Raw genomic sequence first — 16,715 nt, 5'->3', positions numbered from 1 at the left:
GCTTCTCTGTGTTAAGGAGGTGAAGGCTGTCATCTATGAGAAAACTACAAGAAGGAAGAAAAAAACAAGGAAAACATACACTGTAAAAAATTATTTTGTATGTTCTCACCAGTACGGCAAAATCCTGCGGTTCAGCCAACACCAGCACAACCACCACAACAGGTTTATTATGCCTGTAACAGAGAAGACCAAGACCAGAGGGAATAACAGATGGGTGAGAAAATAATACCTAACGTAGCCTATTATTGTATCAGTTTTGATTTTAAACCTTTAGTTTAAGTGTTACATAATGTGAAGCTGGTTTTCCACTGATTTCATTGACGAAAATTCAGCTTTGCAAACAGGAGTTAATTACAATAATAAAAAAAAATAATAAAACTTTTTTTTTTTTTTAAACGACTAATATTGTCAGAAATACTACAGAGCTGACAAAACAACTGATGCAGGCGTTCACATGCAAAGATCTACAGTAATCAATAAACTGATCATGCTTTAATTAAAGTCAATATGAAACGGCATTCAAAACTCATGTTAGTCCAGTAACGTGATATTTTTCTGAATGAAACAGGATATTAAAAATATAGCTCATGACTTGATTTTATTCATGATGATTTGACTGGATTGCGAAAATCAGGAAATTCAACTCCAGAGTCAGACCTCAATATTTTGCAGTAGACTGTGAAATACCAATCCCGTTTTTATTTGGAATAACTGATTAATCATTTACACAATAAGAAACCCAGAAACACTGATTATGATAAAATACAAGTATTAAAAAATATTAAGTAAATACAATCCATTTTCCAAGTAATAAAAACCCAACAACAACATTTAGGGCATTTTGATATGAACTTACACATTATCAGCTTATCAGAGGTACTGTATGTAAACACACTGCTGTATTCACAACACTTACCTATGGTGGCATTGGCAGCCATGTTGTACCCATAGTCAAAACTGACAACCCAGAAGAGAGGAGGGAAATCCAGCAGCTCCAGCAGGGCAAGGCCATGCAGTAAGAGCACCACCATCCCACACTTCCACCAGTACGGCAAAATCCTGCGGTTCAGCCAACACCAGCACAACCACCACAACAGGTTTATTATGCCTGTAACAGAGAAGACCAAGACCAGAGGGAATAACAGATGGGTGAGAAAATAATACCTAACGTAGCCTATTATTGTATCAGTTTTTATTTTAAACCTTTAGTTTAAGTGTTACATAATGTGAAGCTGGTTTTCCACTGATTTCATTGACGAAAATTCAGCTTTGCAAACAGGAGTTAATTACAATATAAAAAAAAAATAATAAAACTTTTTTTTTTTTTGAAACGACTAATATTGTCAGAAATACTACAGAGCTGACAAAACAACTGATGCAGGCGTTCACATGCAAAGATCTACAGTAATCAATAAACTGATCATGCTTTAATTAAAGACAATATGAAACGGCATTCAAAACTCATGTTAGTCCAGTAACGTGATATTTTTCTGAATGAAACAGGATATTAAAAATATAGCTCATGACTTGATTTTATTCATGATGATTTGACTGGATTGCGAAAATCAGGAAATTCAACTCCAGAGTCAGACCTCAATATTTTGCAGTAGACTGTGAAATACCAATCCCGTTTTTATTTGGAATAACGTATCCTGATTAATCATTTACACAATAAGAAACCCAGAAACACTGATTATGATCAAATACAAGTATTAAAAAATATTAAGTAAATACAATCCATTTTCCAAGTAATAAAAAAACCCAACAACAACATTTAGGGCATTTTGATATGAACTTACACATTATCAGCTTATCAGAGGTACTGTATGTAAACACACTGCTGTATTCACAACACTTACCTATGGTGGCATTGGCAGCCATGTTGTACCCATAGTCAAAACTGACAAAGGTCAGAAAAGACACATGAGATGTGAAGGCCAGAATGAGCAGAACTCCCACCATACTGGAAATTGCAGGCCTACGCAAGCCCAACGTCCTGAAACACAAATACTAATCGCCATAAACAAAAAGTTTAACAAGCACTATATATGGTCAATTTATGAGGATTTCCTGTTCACATACCTGACACAGCACAAGTAGATCGAGTAAAGAATGACAGCTGATGCACAGAAGTAGTCCATCTTCTATAAAACAAAAATAGAAAATCTCTATCAGCAATTTTGATTTGACTTTTTTTTTTGCCATGACAATCATTCCTCTTAATCCAAGAACTACACAAGAAAATGTTTAGAATTTGTCTCTGAATCATCTCTTGAAAGGTTACCTCTGTTAAATAGGTGTCTCTCGTGTGAAACACTGTAGACCAGAACCATGCATTCAGGGAAACCTGCAGAGAGATGCAAATGTGGTTGAGCACAAACTACATATACACTGAATTACATTTATATAGCACTTTTCCAAGCACTCAAAGCGAAGTTTTCCCAGGAGGTCTCCCATCCAGGTACTGACCAGGCTCAACCCTGCTTAGTTCCAGTGGGCGACCAGTCTTGGGCTGCGGGGTGATATGGCTGCCGGCTGAAAGTCTTAGTATGTAGTTTGTAACTTTTTGCTTCAATGACAGCACTGGAGATGCTATGAACAAAACTGATGATCATGTGATTCAGCATGGTTTCAGAATGTTCCGAAGAGTATGTGACCATCTGTACAACATTATCGATTTCACTAATTTGATTAGTGGCCTAGAAATAGTGAAATATCCTAATAACTATTTTCTTATTTATGCCATATATAAATGTAGAAATTAATGTAATAAAATAAGTCTTTTAAAATTTAAATTAATACATTTTCAGACTTTTTTATATACAGAGATCTAGTGACATAGTGACCTAGAAATAGCAAAAAATCCTAACTATTTTATTTATGCCATATATATGTATATGTATATTGTCTTATTAGGGATGCACGATTAATCATACTTAAACATGATTTATACTTCTCTCAGTTAATTAAGCATAATTGTCTGCGATATTGGCCTGCTGTGTAGTTTAGTTTTGTTCTTCATTTGACATTTCTGTTATCTTGCATTGGTAATAAGCCTCTATTAACTTTTAGGCTTGAAGTTCCCTAGTCAGAGCTTTTCTCTTAATCAATCCCATGCACAAATGCTCCCTCTGCACTGCAAAAAGCACTCAATTACCTCAAAACACAATTTTTTTTTTTTGGAGTTTAATGATCTTAATTGAGCTATTCTGCTCGTTACATGTAATACAGCCAGTTAATGTTAAGGCCACTTGTGCTATTTGCTACAACTCTGCAAGCAAACCTGTTACAAATCTTATATATATATATATATATATATATATATATATGGTTATTTGTATGTAAAACCTGTAAAACCATAACAAATTCCTTGTGTTTGCGCACACTTAAGTGGTGAATAAAGCTCATTCTGATTCTGATTCTAATAAGAAAGCACCCCTACAACAGCTTCTGAAAGTGAACGGTAGTGTTTTACTCAAGCATTAAATAAAAATGTCATTTGAACATTAGTGTAATCATTTTAACATGAGTTTAGGAACTGAATAATAAAAAGGACAAATAAAACACTGCGTAGTATTTACTCTTTGAATTCAATATGCACTGATTCTTATTTAAGCTACAAAAGTCATTTAGGTGATTTTCTCTTTGTCTTTTGTTCATGGGCCCAAATATTGCAAGCTGTAGCGATATGTATATTGCGATATGTACATTTGCGATATTTCGATATATTGCACAGCCCTACTAACAATGTTCAGCTAAATGTTTTATTGTCGAGCACAAGTATATGACAGTGTACAAATGATTATTTTAATGGTTTTGCAATGCAATCCTTATAACAAAGTATGTACACCAATATGACACTGCACATGATATTACAGGCTAGGCTTTAAATACAGCCCAATTTTAAGCAACATGTATTGGGGGTCTCTGCTCTGTCTCCCTAACATCCAGCAATCGGTTCTTGGTCTAAAATCACTACATTCAAATGATAATCTCTGACATAAGAGAACACTGCTCAGCAACATAAAATACCATCTGCTGTTAGAGCGAACAGGAGATTGGAACGGTTACAAAATCATGGATTTACCTGCACACAGTACTTTCAGAAAGGACGGAAGGTCGGATTTATAATTTGCTAATTTAATGACATTACTATTATTCTAAAATGTCTGCAAATACTACTACTACTACTGAGAATGAGTAGGTGTGTCCACATGTTGACTGGAATGTTGTATAAATACTGTATGTTTCCTTTCAAGCAGGTAACCAGCCATAGGCTGCTTTTTCTGTGCTCTCCTGAGGGGGGGAAAACAGCACCAGCCTATAGTGGTTGGCTGGTCCTAGCTAGTTTAACCCGTCTCTGGTGTTCAGCTGGTTTAGCGGGTTGGCCAGCTGGTCTCCAAATCTGAAAAGTGCCCAAACCCCCTCTAAAACCATCCAACCAGACAAGCCAAGTCAGATAAGAAGTTTGTTTTGTATTTTTTTGTTTCAGAACTTTTTTCAGCAGGGCTTGGGTTTTGTTTAGTGTTGCTTTAATTATTATGCAAAAAGTACTGTTATGGTACCATGGCACCATGGTGATGTAATAAAATGGAATATACACCATGACATATCAAGCGATTGCTGTATTCATATACCATGGTACTTGCATGGCACTCCAGCCTGCTTCAAACAAAACCATGGAATGAATTACTATAGTACATGTCAAAAAAGTAATGGCAATACCATCATAATGATAAAAGTTAAGGAATAATAACTTCAAGAAACAATACTGTTATGACGACATTATTTTGTTAACAATTTTTTTATTTTATTTTACAATGTATGTCAATGTATAAGCAAAAAAGTTTGTGCGCAGGTCTGTGCAATTTTTGTCGTAATTTGTATAAATATTCATTAATATACACTCTAAAAAATGCTGGGTTAAATACAACCCAGTGCTGGGTAAAATAGGGGCAAACCCAGCAATTGGGCTGTTTTGACCCAGCGGTTGGGTTAAATGTTTAACCCAACTTTCTGGGTAGTAACCCAACCACTGGGTCAAAACAACCCAATTGCTGGGTTTGTCCTTATTTTACCCAGCACTGGGTTGTATTTAACCCAGCATTTTTAAGAGTGTAATAGCCTATGCACATCAAAATTTGTCATTAAATAGTTTAGCTCTCCTAATAATTTAATTTATAATAACATTATGACATATTCTCTACCGCCAGCTGTGAAATAAAATCAATTTGCATAATACTCTACTAAGTTAGTAGTGTTACTAACACAAATAGGTTAGTACAGTACCAGTGAGTGCCATGTATGGAGGCTGAGAGGACTGGAATCCGCGCAGTAGGGCCCCTGTGCAGTTGGTCCGGACGCATTGTTTGACGCAGTCGCGATAGACGGGCTCTTTGTCCCCCTGAGAGGCGCTTGCAGGAGCGGACAGGAGAAACACCGCGGCTGCTAGAAACATCAGGCGCATCATGCTGCTGTTCGTCCGGTCATAAGCCACAACACTGCAACATCAGTCCATTAGAGCGAGTCTAGCGAGTCTCATTCGCAGAGACTTTTCTCTTTTCTTTGGCCTTTAAACAACGTGTCGCTTTAATTACAGCTAAGCACCTTTTTATTCTCTGCCCGGGCAACAAGTTTCATAGATACATCACAAGCGAAATGTTACATTTCACTTAAAGACAAACCCGGAAGTGTAAATGTAGCGCGCATGCGTATGTATCTCGCGTTCTCTCTACACACAAACACACACACACAATTATTCTGACAAATCAATGAATGAATAAGCCAGTTGCTAATTATTACGTTATTTTAAAAGGTACAGTCCTTTTTTTTCTTTTTTATAAATGCAAAACATGACATCGAAAATATAGTATGTGCGTTTGTGTACCTCTGCTGAAAAAACATACTCTTTTTTACATTAAACTTACTATGATGATCTTCAGCTACCTATTGTTTGGCAGTGCTGGGTAAGTTACAGTGCAGCTTATTACATCTTCAACATTGTAATTAGATTACTGAACTAATTACTTTCTCAAAGTATTGCATTACTCAATTACTTTCTAAATCCCATATCAACCAAACAAGGATAAGACATGAAACTGCTCTTTTAATTCTTTCAAATCAATAATATAAAATTGCATAACTTATTCTGGAACTGGCCAAAGTATTTAAAGGGAGAAGGTTACATACATAAAAACATACATTTTAACATTAGATGTTACATTTTAAAGGGGTCATATGATGCGATTTAAATTTTTCCTTTCTCTTTGGAGTGTTACAAGCTTGTAAAGAAAAATATCACTATCGCAGCAATTGAGATTCATCATTTGGGTTGGGGCCACTTGAAATCCCCATTACACGTACATTTCACAACTCAAAAGTTCACCCAAAAATGAAAATCTTCAAAAATAAATGTACCCTCAGTCAATCCAAGATGTAAATGAGTTTGTTATTTCACAAGCTGTTTAACTGATGGACTAGATTTGTGTGGATTACTTGCAGGTTGTTGTGATTCTGACGGCACCCATTCACTGCAGAGGTGTGATGTAATTTCTCTTCATCTGTTCTGATGAAGAAAAAAACATCTACATCTTAGATGTCCTGAAGGTGAGTATTATAAGTTCAACATTATTGCATTCATTTTCAGATAATATTCTCCAATAATTTATCTATCATAGAAAAAATGGGCTCAAAGTATCTCTACAGATACTGATACAGAATGTGAACAACACCACATTTATGCATAATATCATTTGTGCAATTTAAGATTCCGAGGATCTGCGTATCTCTTTCCGCATTTATCGCAGATGTACTGCTTCCCTCCTCCATGAACGTGGCGTTTGTGAGTACGCAGGTGACTACCTTGACTGAAGCACTTGCCACAATCCTCACAATTGTACGGCCTCTCACCAGTATGGACCCTCTGGTGCAGCTTTAGACGGTATCTTATCGCAGTTATTGCAGCCGAAGGGTTTTTCTCCAGTGTGAGTGCGGCTGTGTGAAATGAGGCTACTCTGCTGACTAAAGCTCTTCCCACACTCCTTGCAGCTGAAAGGTTTTTCACCCGATGCGCTCGTGGTTTTTAAGATTGACTAAGCAGCTAAGCAGGGTTGAGCCTGGTCAGTACTTGGATGGGAGACCTCCTGGGAAAACTAGGTTGCTGTTGGAAGAGGTGTAAGTGAGGCCAGCAGGGGGTGCTCACCCTGTGGTCTGTGTGGGTCCTAACGCCTTTCTGACCGGTGTGGATAAGTTGAATGACTGAATGAATGTGGCATTTACATAGCGCTTTATTGTGTATTGTTGTACACCCAAAGCGCTTTACAATTACGTGGGAGGGTCACTCCTCAACCACCACCAGTGTGCAGCATTTACTTGGATGATGCGATGGCAGCCACAGGACAACGGCGCCAGTGCACTCACCACACACCAGCTACAGGTGGAGAGGAGAGAGAGTCATAGAGCCAATCAAGTGGATGGGGATTATTAGAAGGCCATAATAGACAAGGGCCAGTGGAGGGAATTTGGCCAGGACACCGGGGTTACACCCCTACTCTTTACGAGAAGTGCCATGGGATTTTTAATGACCACAGAGAGTCAGGACCTTGGTTTAACGTTTCATCCGAAAGACGGTGCTTTTTTGACAGTATAGTGTCCCCATCACTATACTGGGGCGTTAGGACCCACACAGACCACAGGGTGAGCACCCCCTGCTGGCCTCACTTACACCTCTTCCAACAGCAACCTAGTTTTCCCAGGAGGTCTCCCATCCAAGTACTGACCAGGCTCAACCCTGCTTAGCTTCAGTGGGTGACCAATCTTGGGCTGCAGGGCGATATGGCTGTGGCGTCTTTAGTTGTTGCGTCTTTAGCGTTATGGCCCCTGTGAAACTTTTCTGGCAGACTGAACATCGAAACTCCTTTTCGCCTGTGTGCGTGAGCTGGTGCCTGGCAAGATTTTTAGCAATGTTGAATCTTTTTCCGCAAATGCTGCAGCCGAACGGTTTTTCGCCGGTGTGTAATAAAATTAATTTGTGTAAATTATGTGCAATGTCTTAGCCACTAGGGATTGTTACATAGAACAGGGATTTTGCCTAGGGCGTCAAATTGGCTAGACACAGCCCTGCCTCCAACAGACAGAATATTCAAGATGCTGCCGGGCCGCTTTGCTCTCATGCCTGAAAATGTTTTGCACTCCAGATCCAACAAAATTTGGTTTCATCAACAAGTTTGATTATTTTCCCCAAGAGCCTCGTTGCCCAGTACCTCCATGAAGGATGCAGACAGCTTCTGAAACAACAAATAATCACAAATGGCTTGTAATGGACCAATATACCAGTTGATCAATCAGGCACAGTGTGTGCGGTTTGTGGCTTGCCAAGATTATTGGCATTTCATTTCACCTTTTGTCAGTTTCATAAACTTTCACAGCATTGTCAGTGGATTTCAAGTAAATGTTGTGGAAAACAAGTATACCTTTAATCCCAACGTTATTCGTATTTGCTATTATTAAATTTAATTATCGCTGTTGGCTTAAAAAAAACAACTCAGTATCAGCTAAGCACAAATTATATTTGATACGCTACATTGCCAAAAGTATTGGCACCCCCTTCTAATGAACAGGTTTGACTACTTTAGGGAATTGTGTTCTTATAATTTTACAGCAAGTTTGGACAGAACCCTTTTCTATTCTAACATGACAATGCCTCTGTGTATAAGGCAAGGTTCAAAAAGAAATGATTGATTCCGTCACTGTGGAAGAACTTGTGTTGGCAGCGGCTGCGTTGACACCTGCGCACTGATGTTTATTTATATATGCACACTCGCGTTTATAGGGCTGTGAACGCGTTAAGGTTACAGGCCAGCAGATCTCTAAACAACATCATCATCTCATAATCCCACCATTTTCTCCTCCTTTTCCATCTTCATTTTTGACTCGACCTCGTCGTTTTCACAGTGAACTCTAGCAATATCACTACTCAGAATTGAAAGTGTCTCCTCTTCCGTAAGTTTGCCAATTTCAGCGAACGCGGCGTGACATTCCGCCTGCAACTAAAACATCACACACCACTCATTAAAGTGAGCAGACGACGGTAAACATACTTTAAACTAATAAACTTATACTTAGGAATACTTTTGGAAAAAGCGGGCTGTAATAAACGGAAGTACAACAGCGTGCGACAATTACAATCCGGGTCCTAGAATGCATAATAAAAGTGCATCGTTGTTTATTGTTGTACAGTGTATTTTATAATTATAATCGAAATGTAAATTCAAATTAGTTCGAGAACAACAGAAAAAAAACGGACTTTTTGTTAAAAATGTATATTTATAAATATTACATTTTACTAACAGCTACGTCGTGACGTTTTGTGACGTTTACACAAAGCGCCAAAATTTTGGCGCGACCTGATAAGGGAAGCCTATGCTGTTGTGTGCTGAAAGCGTCTGGTTGTTATTTTCTGTCTAAGCATATTTGAACAATTTCTGGTCACTGTCATTGATAATTTTATCTCTCTGGTAAGATCGTAAATGAACCGTAATGACATCGTTAACGAACTAACCGTATTATTTTCGCAAAGTACGTTAGACGTACGAGTGTTTGTTTATGTCTGTATTCGAAACATGTAAGCTTTATCTTAAAGTTAGTTTTTTTTATGAAAGCCAGAAACAAATGCAGTCCATTTTTAATGTTTAGCGTTCATATAAAAACAGTTTTGACGAACATTGTTTTACATGTTGTTTTAATTAATATATGAATCGATGGTTTGGTGTTTTTTTTCTCTCCCTCACGCAGTCATGGGTTTACTGGAGCAGTGTGAGGAGCTCTTCAAGACCTCTAACCTGTATGAAGTTCTGGGTGTTTGTAAAGAAGCATCTGACTCCGAGATCAGACGCGGATATTATAAAGTCTCTCTGCAGGTTCATCCAGATAGAGCTCCTGGTGATGAGCTAGCCACCACCAAGTTCCAGGTGACCACTGTATTTCTAATGCAGCACTGCATCTTTCAGAACCTTCTTGAATGGTCCGGTGTTGTCTAATGCTGAAAGGTCTAAGTTCAAGTTGTAGGAAGCCCTTTAATCGTGATCCACAAAATCAGTTAGTTTTAACCTCCCTAGTACATATAACTTACGGGTTACATTTGTACTAAGCAGTAAAAAAAGTGACTGAACACCTTGTTAGGTTGGATCTGCATACCAGGAATATTGGAGCCAGTCTCTTTACCAGATCCCATTTTGTCTGGTATCCAAAGCTACAGTAGTCAACATTTGAAGTGGATCAAATGTTCATCAAGGTTGTCCTAAGACCAGAATGCATTTTGGTTTTAGGTATCAAGTCTTGACTGATACCCGGATTCAATCAGAAACAGTATTATGTCTGGTACCCACAATTGTACCTTCTATCAGCCTGAGAGGTTGATAAAGGAAGCCAAAGAAGAACTGACAGCAGAAGACTGAGCAATGATTATAATAACTGCAGGGTTTATTGATTAATCCGAGCTGCATATGTTTGTCCAGACTGGACTTCATCTGGCCAGTACAAATCCAGCAAATGTTACTATACCAAAGCAATAGCAATGGAAAATGATTGCTTCACCACATTGTCATTTCAAATTCAAGTAGAAATGGAGAAATTCTCTTATATCTTACTCGGATGAACTTATCTCTTTACTAATACTAAGATTAAACAACAAGCACCACGGGGCATGTAAAATAATTAGTAATTTACTAAAAATAACTAGTAAGTCATTAGATTAAATGATCACCAAAAAAAAAAAATGTATGGTTGCTCTCTTGAAGCAACACAAACACAGGTTGCTATTGAGAAATATTCTATATTTTAGCTAAATAATATTTTAAAAGTAAAATTTAGTTTATTGAGGGGGTTTAATACAACTACATATTTATGCAATAATTGTTTACTATTTATTTCCATGTAATCTTTTTTTTTTAATGAACAGTTTTTAAGGTTAAAAATGAAACATTTTAGATTTTTTTTTCTCATTGCAAAGAGGCAAATTAGAGCCATCTGGTGGCAGGAAAAAATACATTCATAATTCGATGGTGTAACCCAGGAGTGTCAAAACTCAGTTCCTGGAGGGCCGCAGACCTGCATAGTTTAGTTCCAACCCTGCTCCAACACACATACCATGTAGTTTTCAAATAAGCCTTAATGATTAGCTGGATCAGGTGTGTTTAATTAGGGTTGCAACTAAACTGTGCAGGGCTGTGGCCCTCCAGGAACTGAGATTGACACCCCTGGTGTAACCACTAGAGAAGTTCTGTGTTTTTATATTTCCCATTAATTTCCAATAGCAGACCACAGGGAGTAAAAGTGACTTTTTAAAAGCCACTTTTGTGTGTTCACACAGCCAGTGCGAAAGTGCACACAGCAGAAGTGACCTAGGATTACCAGAGGGTTAAAAATGATTTAATCATTAAATAAAAAAAATCTAATACATAAATGCATTCTTAAACATAAAACTTTCAATATGTCCTCAGGTGCTGGGAAAGTCTTATGCAGTGTTGGCTGACAAGGACCAGAGGGCAGTCTATGATGAACAGGGAATAGTGGACGAAGAGTCAGACACCCTTGATCAAGACCGCAATTGGGAGGAGCACTGGAGAAGATTGTTTCCCAAGGTATTTTTTGTACCATGTCTTTTTTTGTTAAATGTTGGTTTTTCCAAAGGTAGTAGCTAAAATTAACAACATCTCCGCTTTAGATCACATTGCAAGACATCTTGGACTTTGAGAAGCAGTATAAAGGCTCTGATGAAGAGGTAGAAGACTTGAAGAGACTGTACCTACAACTTGAAGGTGACATGGATCTGATCATGGAGTCTGCGCTGTGCTGTACTTATGAAGATGAGCCACGTGTCAAAGACATACTTCAGAAAGCCATCGATGCTGAAGAGGTGCCGGCCTACAAAGCCTTCACTCATGAGAGTGCCAAGAAGAAGAAGAACCGTAAAAGAAAGGTGCCGATTCATTTTCCACAGTTTTGCTATGATATAACACGTTTAAATAGGGTTCAAGCCTTTTTGATGAATTGCCCTGACTTTCTAGGCGGAAAAAGAGAGTAAGGAGGCAGAGGAAATGCAGAAGGAGATGGGCTTGGACAGTGAGGACAGCCTGGTAGCTATGATAAAGGTAAAAAAACGTTAAGATGTAACAAAGCTTGTATTAATCTGCCAAATGTGTGTTGCATTTGAAAATATTTTCAAATGTAATTTATTCCTGTGATGGCAAAGCTACATTTTCAGCAGCCATTACTCCAGGCATTTATTTGAAATAGAAATATTTTGTAACTTTATAAATGGCTTTACTGGCACTTTTGATCAATTTAATGCATCTTTAGTTAATATAAGTATTAAAATCTGACCTTGAAAAACCAAAAACTGTTTGGATGGGATTAGTTTTCTGAGTTATTACAGATTCACAGTACATGAAATGACAGGTGACCTACATTAACCTCTAGTCATTAGAAATCAGTATATAACCATAAGTTGCATACTATAAAGGCAACTAATGTGTTTTAATAACTAAAAGTTATGTATTTTCTTAAATAAAAGGGGCCAGACCACTGATCTATAATAGAGTCATTATATATAGATCAGTGGGCCAGACTCATCTCATTCAGATGTGGAAAATGCTTACCATAAATGTTGTTGCATAATACATTTTATTTGGGTTATTATTTCTGCTTTTATCAGATGCATTCAAGTCACAACCGCTAAAAAAAAAGCATTACTTTTCTTTTTATGCCTCTTGTTTATTATTTAGCAAAGACAAAAGTCCAAAGAAAAAGGATTCAACTCCCTTATCTCAGATCTGGAGGCGAAATATTGCAAGAAACCAGCAGCAGGAAAGAAGGACAAGAAAAAGTAGACCGATTCACCAGACTGGGCTATTCCTTCAAAATGTTATAGAATTCATCTTGTAAATAGTAATCAAACGAATGCTTTATAATGGATACTGACCTTTCTTAGGCATAAAACACCTGTTTAAGGATGCATATCATGACTAATAACAGGTGACACACACTCTTGTGCATTTATTACAGTGGTTTAGTGTGAATCTGCTTCATGTGCTCTTGTTTAGACCAGCTTGTGGATCAAATGCAAATAGAAGATTTGAAGTGTTTTGTATATATGTTCTCCTGTTTCCTTACTGTTTCATGTATTATCATTCATGATCTTCTGAATTAATAAACTGGTTTCGATCAATATGCAAGTTGTGGTTTATACTCAACACTCAGCACAGTCACTTCTTTTAAAGTCACATTTATTTTCAATAAAAAAGCATTTCAACTGGGTTTTACAACTAACAACTGATTACTTGGCGACACTGAGGATATCTGGGGAAAGCTGGGCTGTCCGAACTCTGCGTCGTGAAGTATTTTTTGGATCTGAAGCTTCACCAAGGACTGCTTTGAAGCAGGTAAGCGTCTTAATGCAGGTGCTAAACTCCGAAGAAATAAATCCACTTCATCTTGCTGTTCGTCTTTCTCTCTGTCTCTTACATCTTTAGATGCCAGAAACCTCTCCAACAGCTCTAGTGTCTCTGATCGCCTTCTCTTTACTGGACTTTTCATGGATGTTCCTGTACTGGTGCTGGCTGGTTCGCGCCCGCTGTCTTCGTCTGGCTCATCATCCTCAATTTGGTTGGGAACACTGTCCAATATAACACTGTACACCAATAAACACCATTGTGAATAACCAGTAGCTTCTATATGCTTACAGTACAGAGAAATAATACAAACTATTGCTAAAATGTATATAAAATGAAATGGTAGTTTCCCACTATGCTACGAAAAGACTAAATGATGTTACCTGATTAATTTAATAAAAGATTAATCAGACCATTTTTTTCATATTTATTGGTATACCACAAAAGGGTGTAAAGGAACTGGTGTGGGTGTGATTAAACTCACGTTTATTCGATGAAAATCTGTTCACGTAAGCACTTTGTTTTTAATGACTGATTTTAATTTTCATACATGGTCAAGATCATCGAGTTGTTCTACACAAAATGTCTTGGGTTAAAGGAATAGTTCATCCAGAAATGAAAATCTGTTGGAAATGTACTCACTCTCAGGCCATACAAGATGTAGATACGTTTCTTCATCAGAAGAGATTTGGAAAAAATTAGCATTGCATCACTTGGATCATCTGCAGTGAATGGGTGCCGTCAGAATGAGAGTCCAAACAGCTGATAAAAACATCACAGTAATCCACACGACTCCAGTCCATCAATTAATGACTTGTGAAGCAAAAAGCTGCTTGTTTGTAAGAAATAAATCCATTGTTTTTAAACTTGAAACCAGTGCTTCCTGCTAAAATGAGTCCTCTATCCATAACATTGCTTTCTTGTCTCAGTCACCTTGTCTGAATCAGAAGAGAAATCACAGATCAAGCATGGTTTACAAGTGAAAACAGTCCAGAACAGTTCTAACAAACATGCAAGTGGATTTTGATGTGAGAGGACAACAGGGAATTGACTTTTTCGCTGGATGAAGTGTTATGTACTGATATTTTGAACAGGAGTGAGTTTAAATATTAAAATGCCTTAAAGGGATAGTTCACTCAAAAATGAAAATTCTGTCATTAATTACTCACCCTCATGTCGTTCCAAACCCGTAAGACCTCCGTTCATCTTCGGAACACAAATTAAGATATTTTTGATGCATTCTGACAGCTCTCTGACCCTCCCATAGACAGCAAGGGTACTACCACGATCAACGTCCAGAAACGTAGCAAGGACATCGGTAAAATAATCCATGTGACATCAGTTGTTTCACTGTAATTTTACGAAGCTACGAGAATGCTTTTTGTGCGCAAAGAAAACAAAAATATCGACTCAATTCGTCTCCTCGGCGTCACCCTGGCGCCATTTTGGAGAGTATCCACTGAACGTAAACAACGTATGCTGTTCTGTGTCAGCTGCGTCACGCGGATACGTTGTCTACGTTTTGATCTGAACGAAAAAAGTGAATTGTCGAATAAAGTGGTTATTTTTGTTTTCTTTGCACACAAAAAGTATTCTAGTAGCTTCGTAAAATTACAGTTGAACCACTGATGTCACATGGATTATTTTACAGATGTCCTTGCTACGTTTCTGGACGTTGATCGTGGTAGTACCCTTGCTGTCTATGGGAGGGTCAGAGAGCTGTCAGAATGCATCAAAAATATCTTAATTTGTGTTCCGAAGATGAACGAAGGTCTTACGGGTTTGGAACGACATGAGGGTGAGTAATTAATGACAGAATTTTCATTTTTGGGTGAACTGTCCCTTTAATGGATTTACTACAAATACACAGATTTATACTTCACGAGGCTTTAACTTATTGACTGGAGTCGCGCCGATTATTTGTGGATTATTCGGATGCTTTTATCAGCTGTTTGGACTCTCATTTTGACAGCACTCATTTACTACAGAGGATCCATTGATAAGCAATTTATGTAATGCTAAATTTGTCTAAATCTGTTTCAATGAAGAACCAACTCATCTACATCTTGCATGGCCTGAGATTTTCATTTTTGGGAGAACTACTCCTTTTAAAATATCTAATAGGGCACACTATAAAACATGGAATTCATGCTTTTATTACAGTTAAGCAATGTGACAGTTGTGTATACTAGCATACTTTGCAGTACGGAGTGTAAGAGTAGTATTGCTATAAAACAAGAATGTGGAAGTATGCATTATGCAATGCTAAGTATTTCAAATATTAGTACGCTATATTGTGTTTAATTCTCCCTGCAGCGGTTGTCTTCACCAAAAATAAAAATGTAATTTATTTATTAACAGAGTCCAATTTTATACGAAAATGTCGGTATACTTGCCTGCCCAATCAAATAATAAACTAGAACAAGATATCACACTAGAAATGGGAGCTCGAGTCCTTTGGATTTAAGTGTGCACTGCATTGAGAAATTTCATAAAAAGTTTAGTAGTATGGTAATATGCTATTTCGAACATTACTTATAGAAATATCTCAAAAGGCAGTGAAATACATAATTTGATATACATCAGGCTTAAATTAAACACACTCGAATACCTTCTGTGTTCTGTGGAGGAATCGAGAAAGTCCATCACTCGCATATATTTCCATTGCTTTTTTTTTAGCTGCCCTTCCACTCCGATTCCCGTCCTGCTCCAGTCGCTTTTTCCTGGTGTATGTGTCTCTTAGATTTTTCCATTTAGCTTTGACTTCTTCCACTAACACAAATACACACACGTTGATGATGGTGGTGGTGAGGCGCGCTTACGGTAACCCTACACAACAAGCGACACCAATAAAACTCACCACCGACTCCCATTTTGTCTGCTATTCCTTGCCAGAGAACTTCTTTCCGCTTTGTGTTTTTGTACTCGCTGTGGTTTTTATCAAATAACTCCTTGTTCTCAGAAACCAAAAACAACAACAGCTCCGCGTCCATCTTGACTACCATTCTTCTTCTCGTTCTAACGAACTAGTGCGGGATTTAGTGCTTCAGCGCCACCAAGTGTGGAGGAGAGGCGGGATTGGCTACGGAAAGGAAAGGCCTGAATCTGATTGGTCGGTGAGTTTTTCCTCTCAGTCAACTAACCAAAACCAAACAAATATATATACAGTGCTGTGAAAAGGTTTTTGCCCCCTTCCTGTTTTTTTAATTTTTTTTTGCATATTTGTCACTTAAAAGATTCAGATCATCAAACTAATTTTAATATTAC

General features: G+C 37.7%; 2 protein-coding genes and 1 pseudogene across 3 annotated transcripts; 1 reads left to right on the top strand and 2 right to left on the bottom strand.

Moving 5' to 3' along the window:
- Positions 1 to 968: 968 nt before the first annotated feature.
- On the bottom strand, positions 969 to 5,470 carry LOC107573417 (post-GPI attachment to proteins factor 3-like; the record flags this gene model as incomplete). Its single annotated transcript, XM_016259854.1, has 5 exons — positions 5,285 to 5,470; positions 2,285 to 2,380; positions 2,083 to 2,144; positions 1,860 to 1,996; positions 969 to 1,108 (listed from the first exon to the last, which is right to left on the bottom strand). Coding segments are annotated over exons 1-5 (621 nt in total), but the record flags the coding sequence as incomplete, so codon positions are not given.
- Positions 5,471 to 8,827: 3,357 nt separating this feature from the next.
- Positions 8,828 to 13,219, top strand: LOC107573420 (DnaJ (Hsp40) homolog, subfamily C, member 9). Of its 2 annotated transcripts, none has more exons than XM_016259858.1 (6): positions 8,828 to 9,000; positions 9,793 to 9,968; positions 11,499 to 11,639; positions 11,723 to 11,977; positions 12,066 to 12,149; positions 12,783 to 13,219. In XM_016259858.1, the coding sequence occupies exons 2-6, from the start codon at positions 9,795 to 9,797 to the stop codon at positions 12,885 to 12,887; spliced, it is 759 nt and encodes a 252-aa protein (XP_016115344.1). In that variant the 5' UTR covers positions 8,828 to 9,000; positions 9,793 to 9,794; the 3' UTR covers positions 12,888 to 13,219. The 2 variants fall into 2 exon arrangements, with proteins under 2 accessions (XP_016115344.1, XP_016115343.1); XM_016259857.1 differs by lacking the exon at positions 8,828 to 9,000 and adding an exon at positions 9,389 to 9,515.
- An 86-nt stretch (positions 13,220 to 13,305) lies between these two features.
- Positions 13,306 to 16,715, bottom strand: part of LOC107573416 (uncharacterized) — a 5,151-nt pseudogene continuing 1,741 nt past the window's right edge.

The sequence above is a fragment of the Sinocyclocheilus grahami genome, unplaced genomic scaffold (genome assembly GCF_001515645.1).
Source record: "Sinocyclocheilus grahami isolate Dianchi unplaced genomic scaffold, SAMN03320097.WGS_v1.1 scaffold1937.1, whole genome shotgun sequence".
In the NCBI taxonomy this organism is placed as follows: Eukaryota; Metazoa; Chordata; class Actinopteri; order Cypriniformes; family Cyprinidae; genus Sinocyclocheilus; species Sinocyclocheilus grahami.
Note: the sequence above shows the minus strand (reverse complement) of the source record. Positions and strands in the feature narration are given on the sequence as shown.

Bases quoted from the DNA above. Each gene is read 5' to 3' on its own strand.
- LOC107573420 (XM_016259858.1), top strand. From the start codon at position 9,795: ATGGGTTTACTGGAGCAGTGTGAGGAGCTCTTCAAGACCTCTAACCTG. The intron at 11,640-11,722 runs GTATTTTTTGTA...TCTCCGCTTTAG, and splicing joins GGAGAAGATTGTTTCCCAAG to ATCACATTGCAAGACATCTT. The intron at 11,978-12,065 runs GTGCCGATTCAT...CTGACTTTCTAG, and splicing joins AGAAGAACCGTAAAAGAAAG to GCGGAAAAAGAGAGTAAGGA.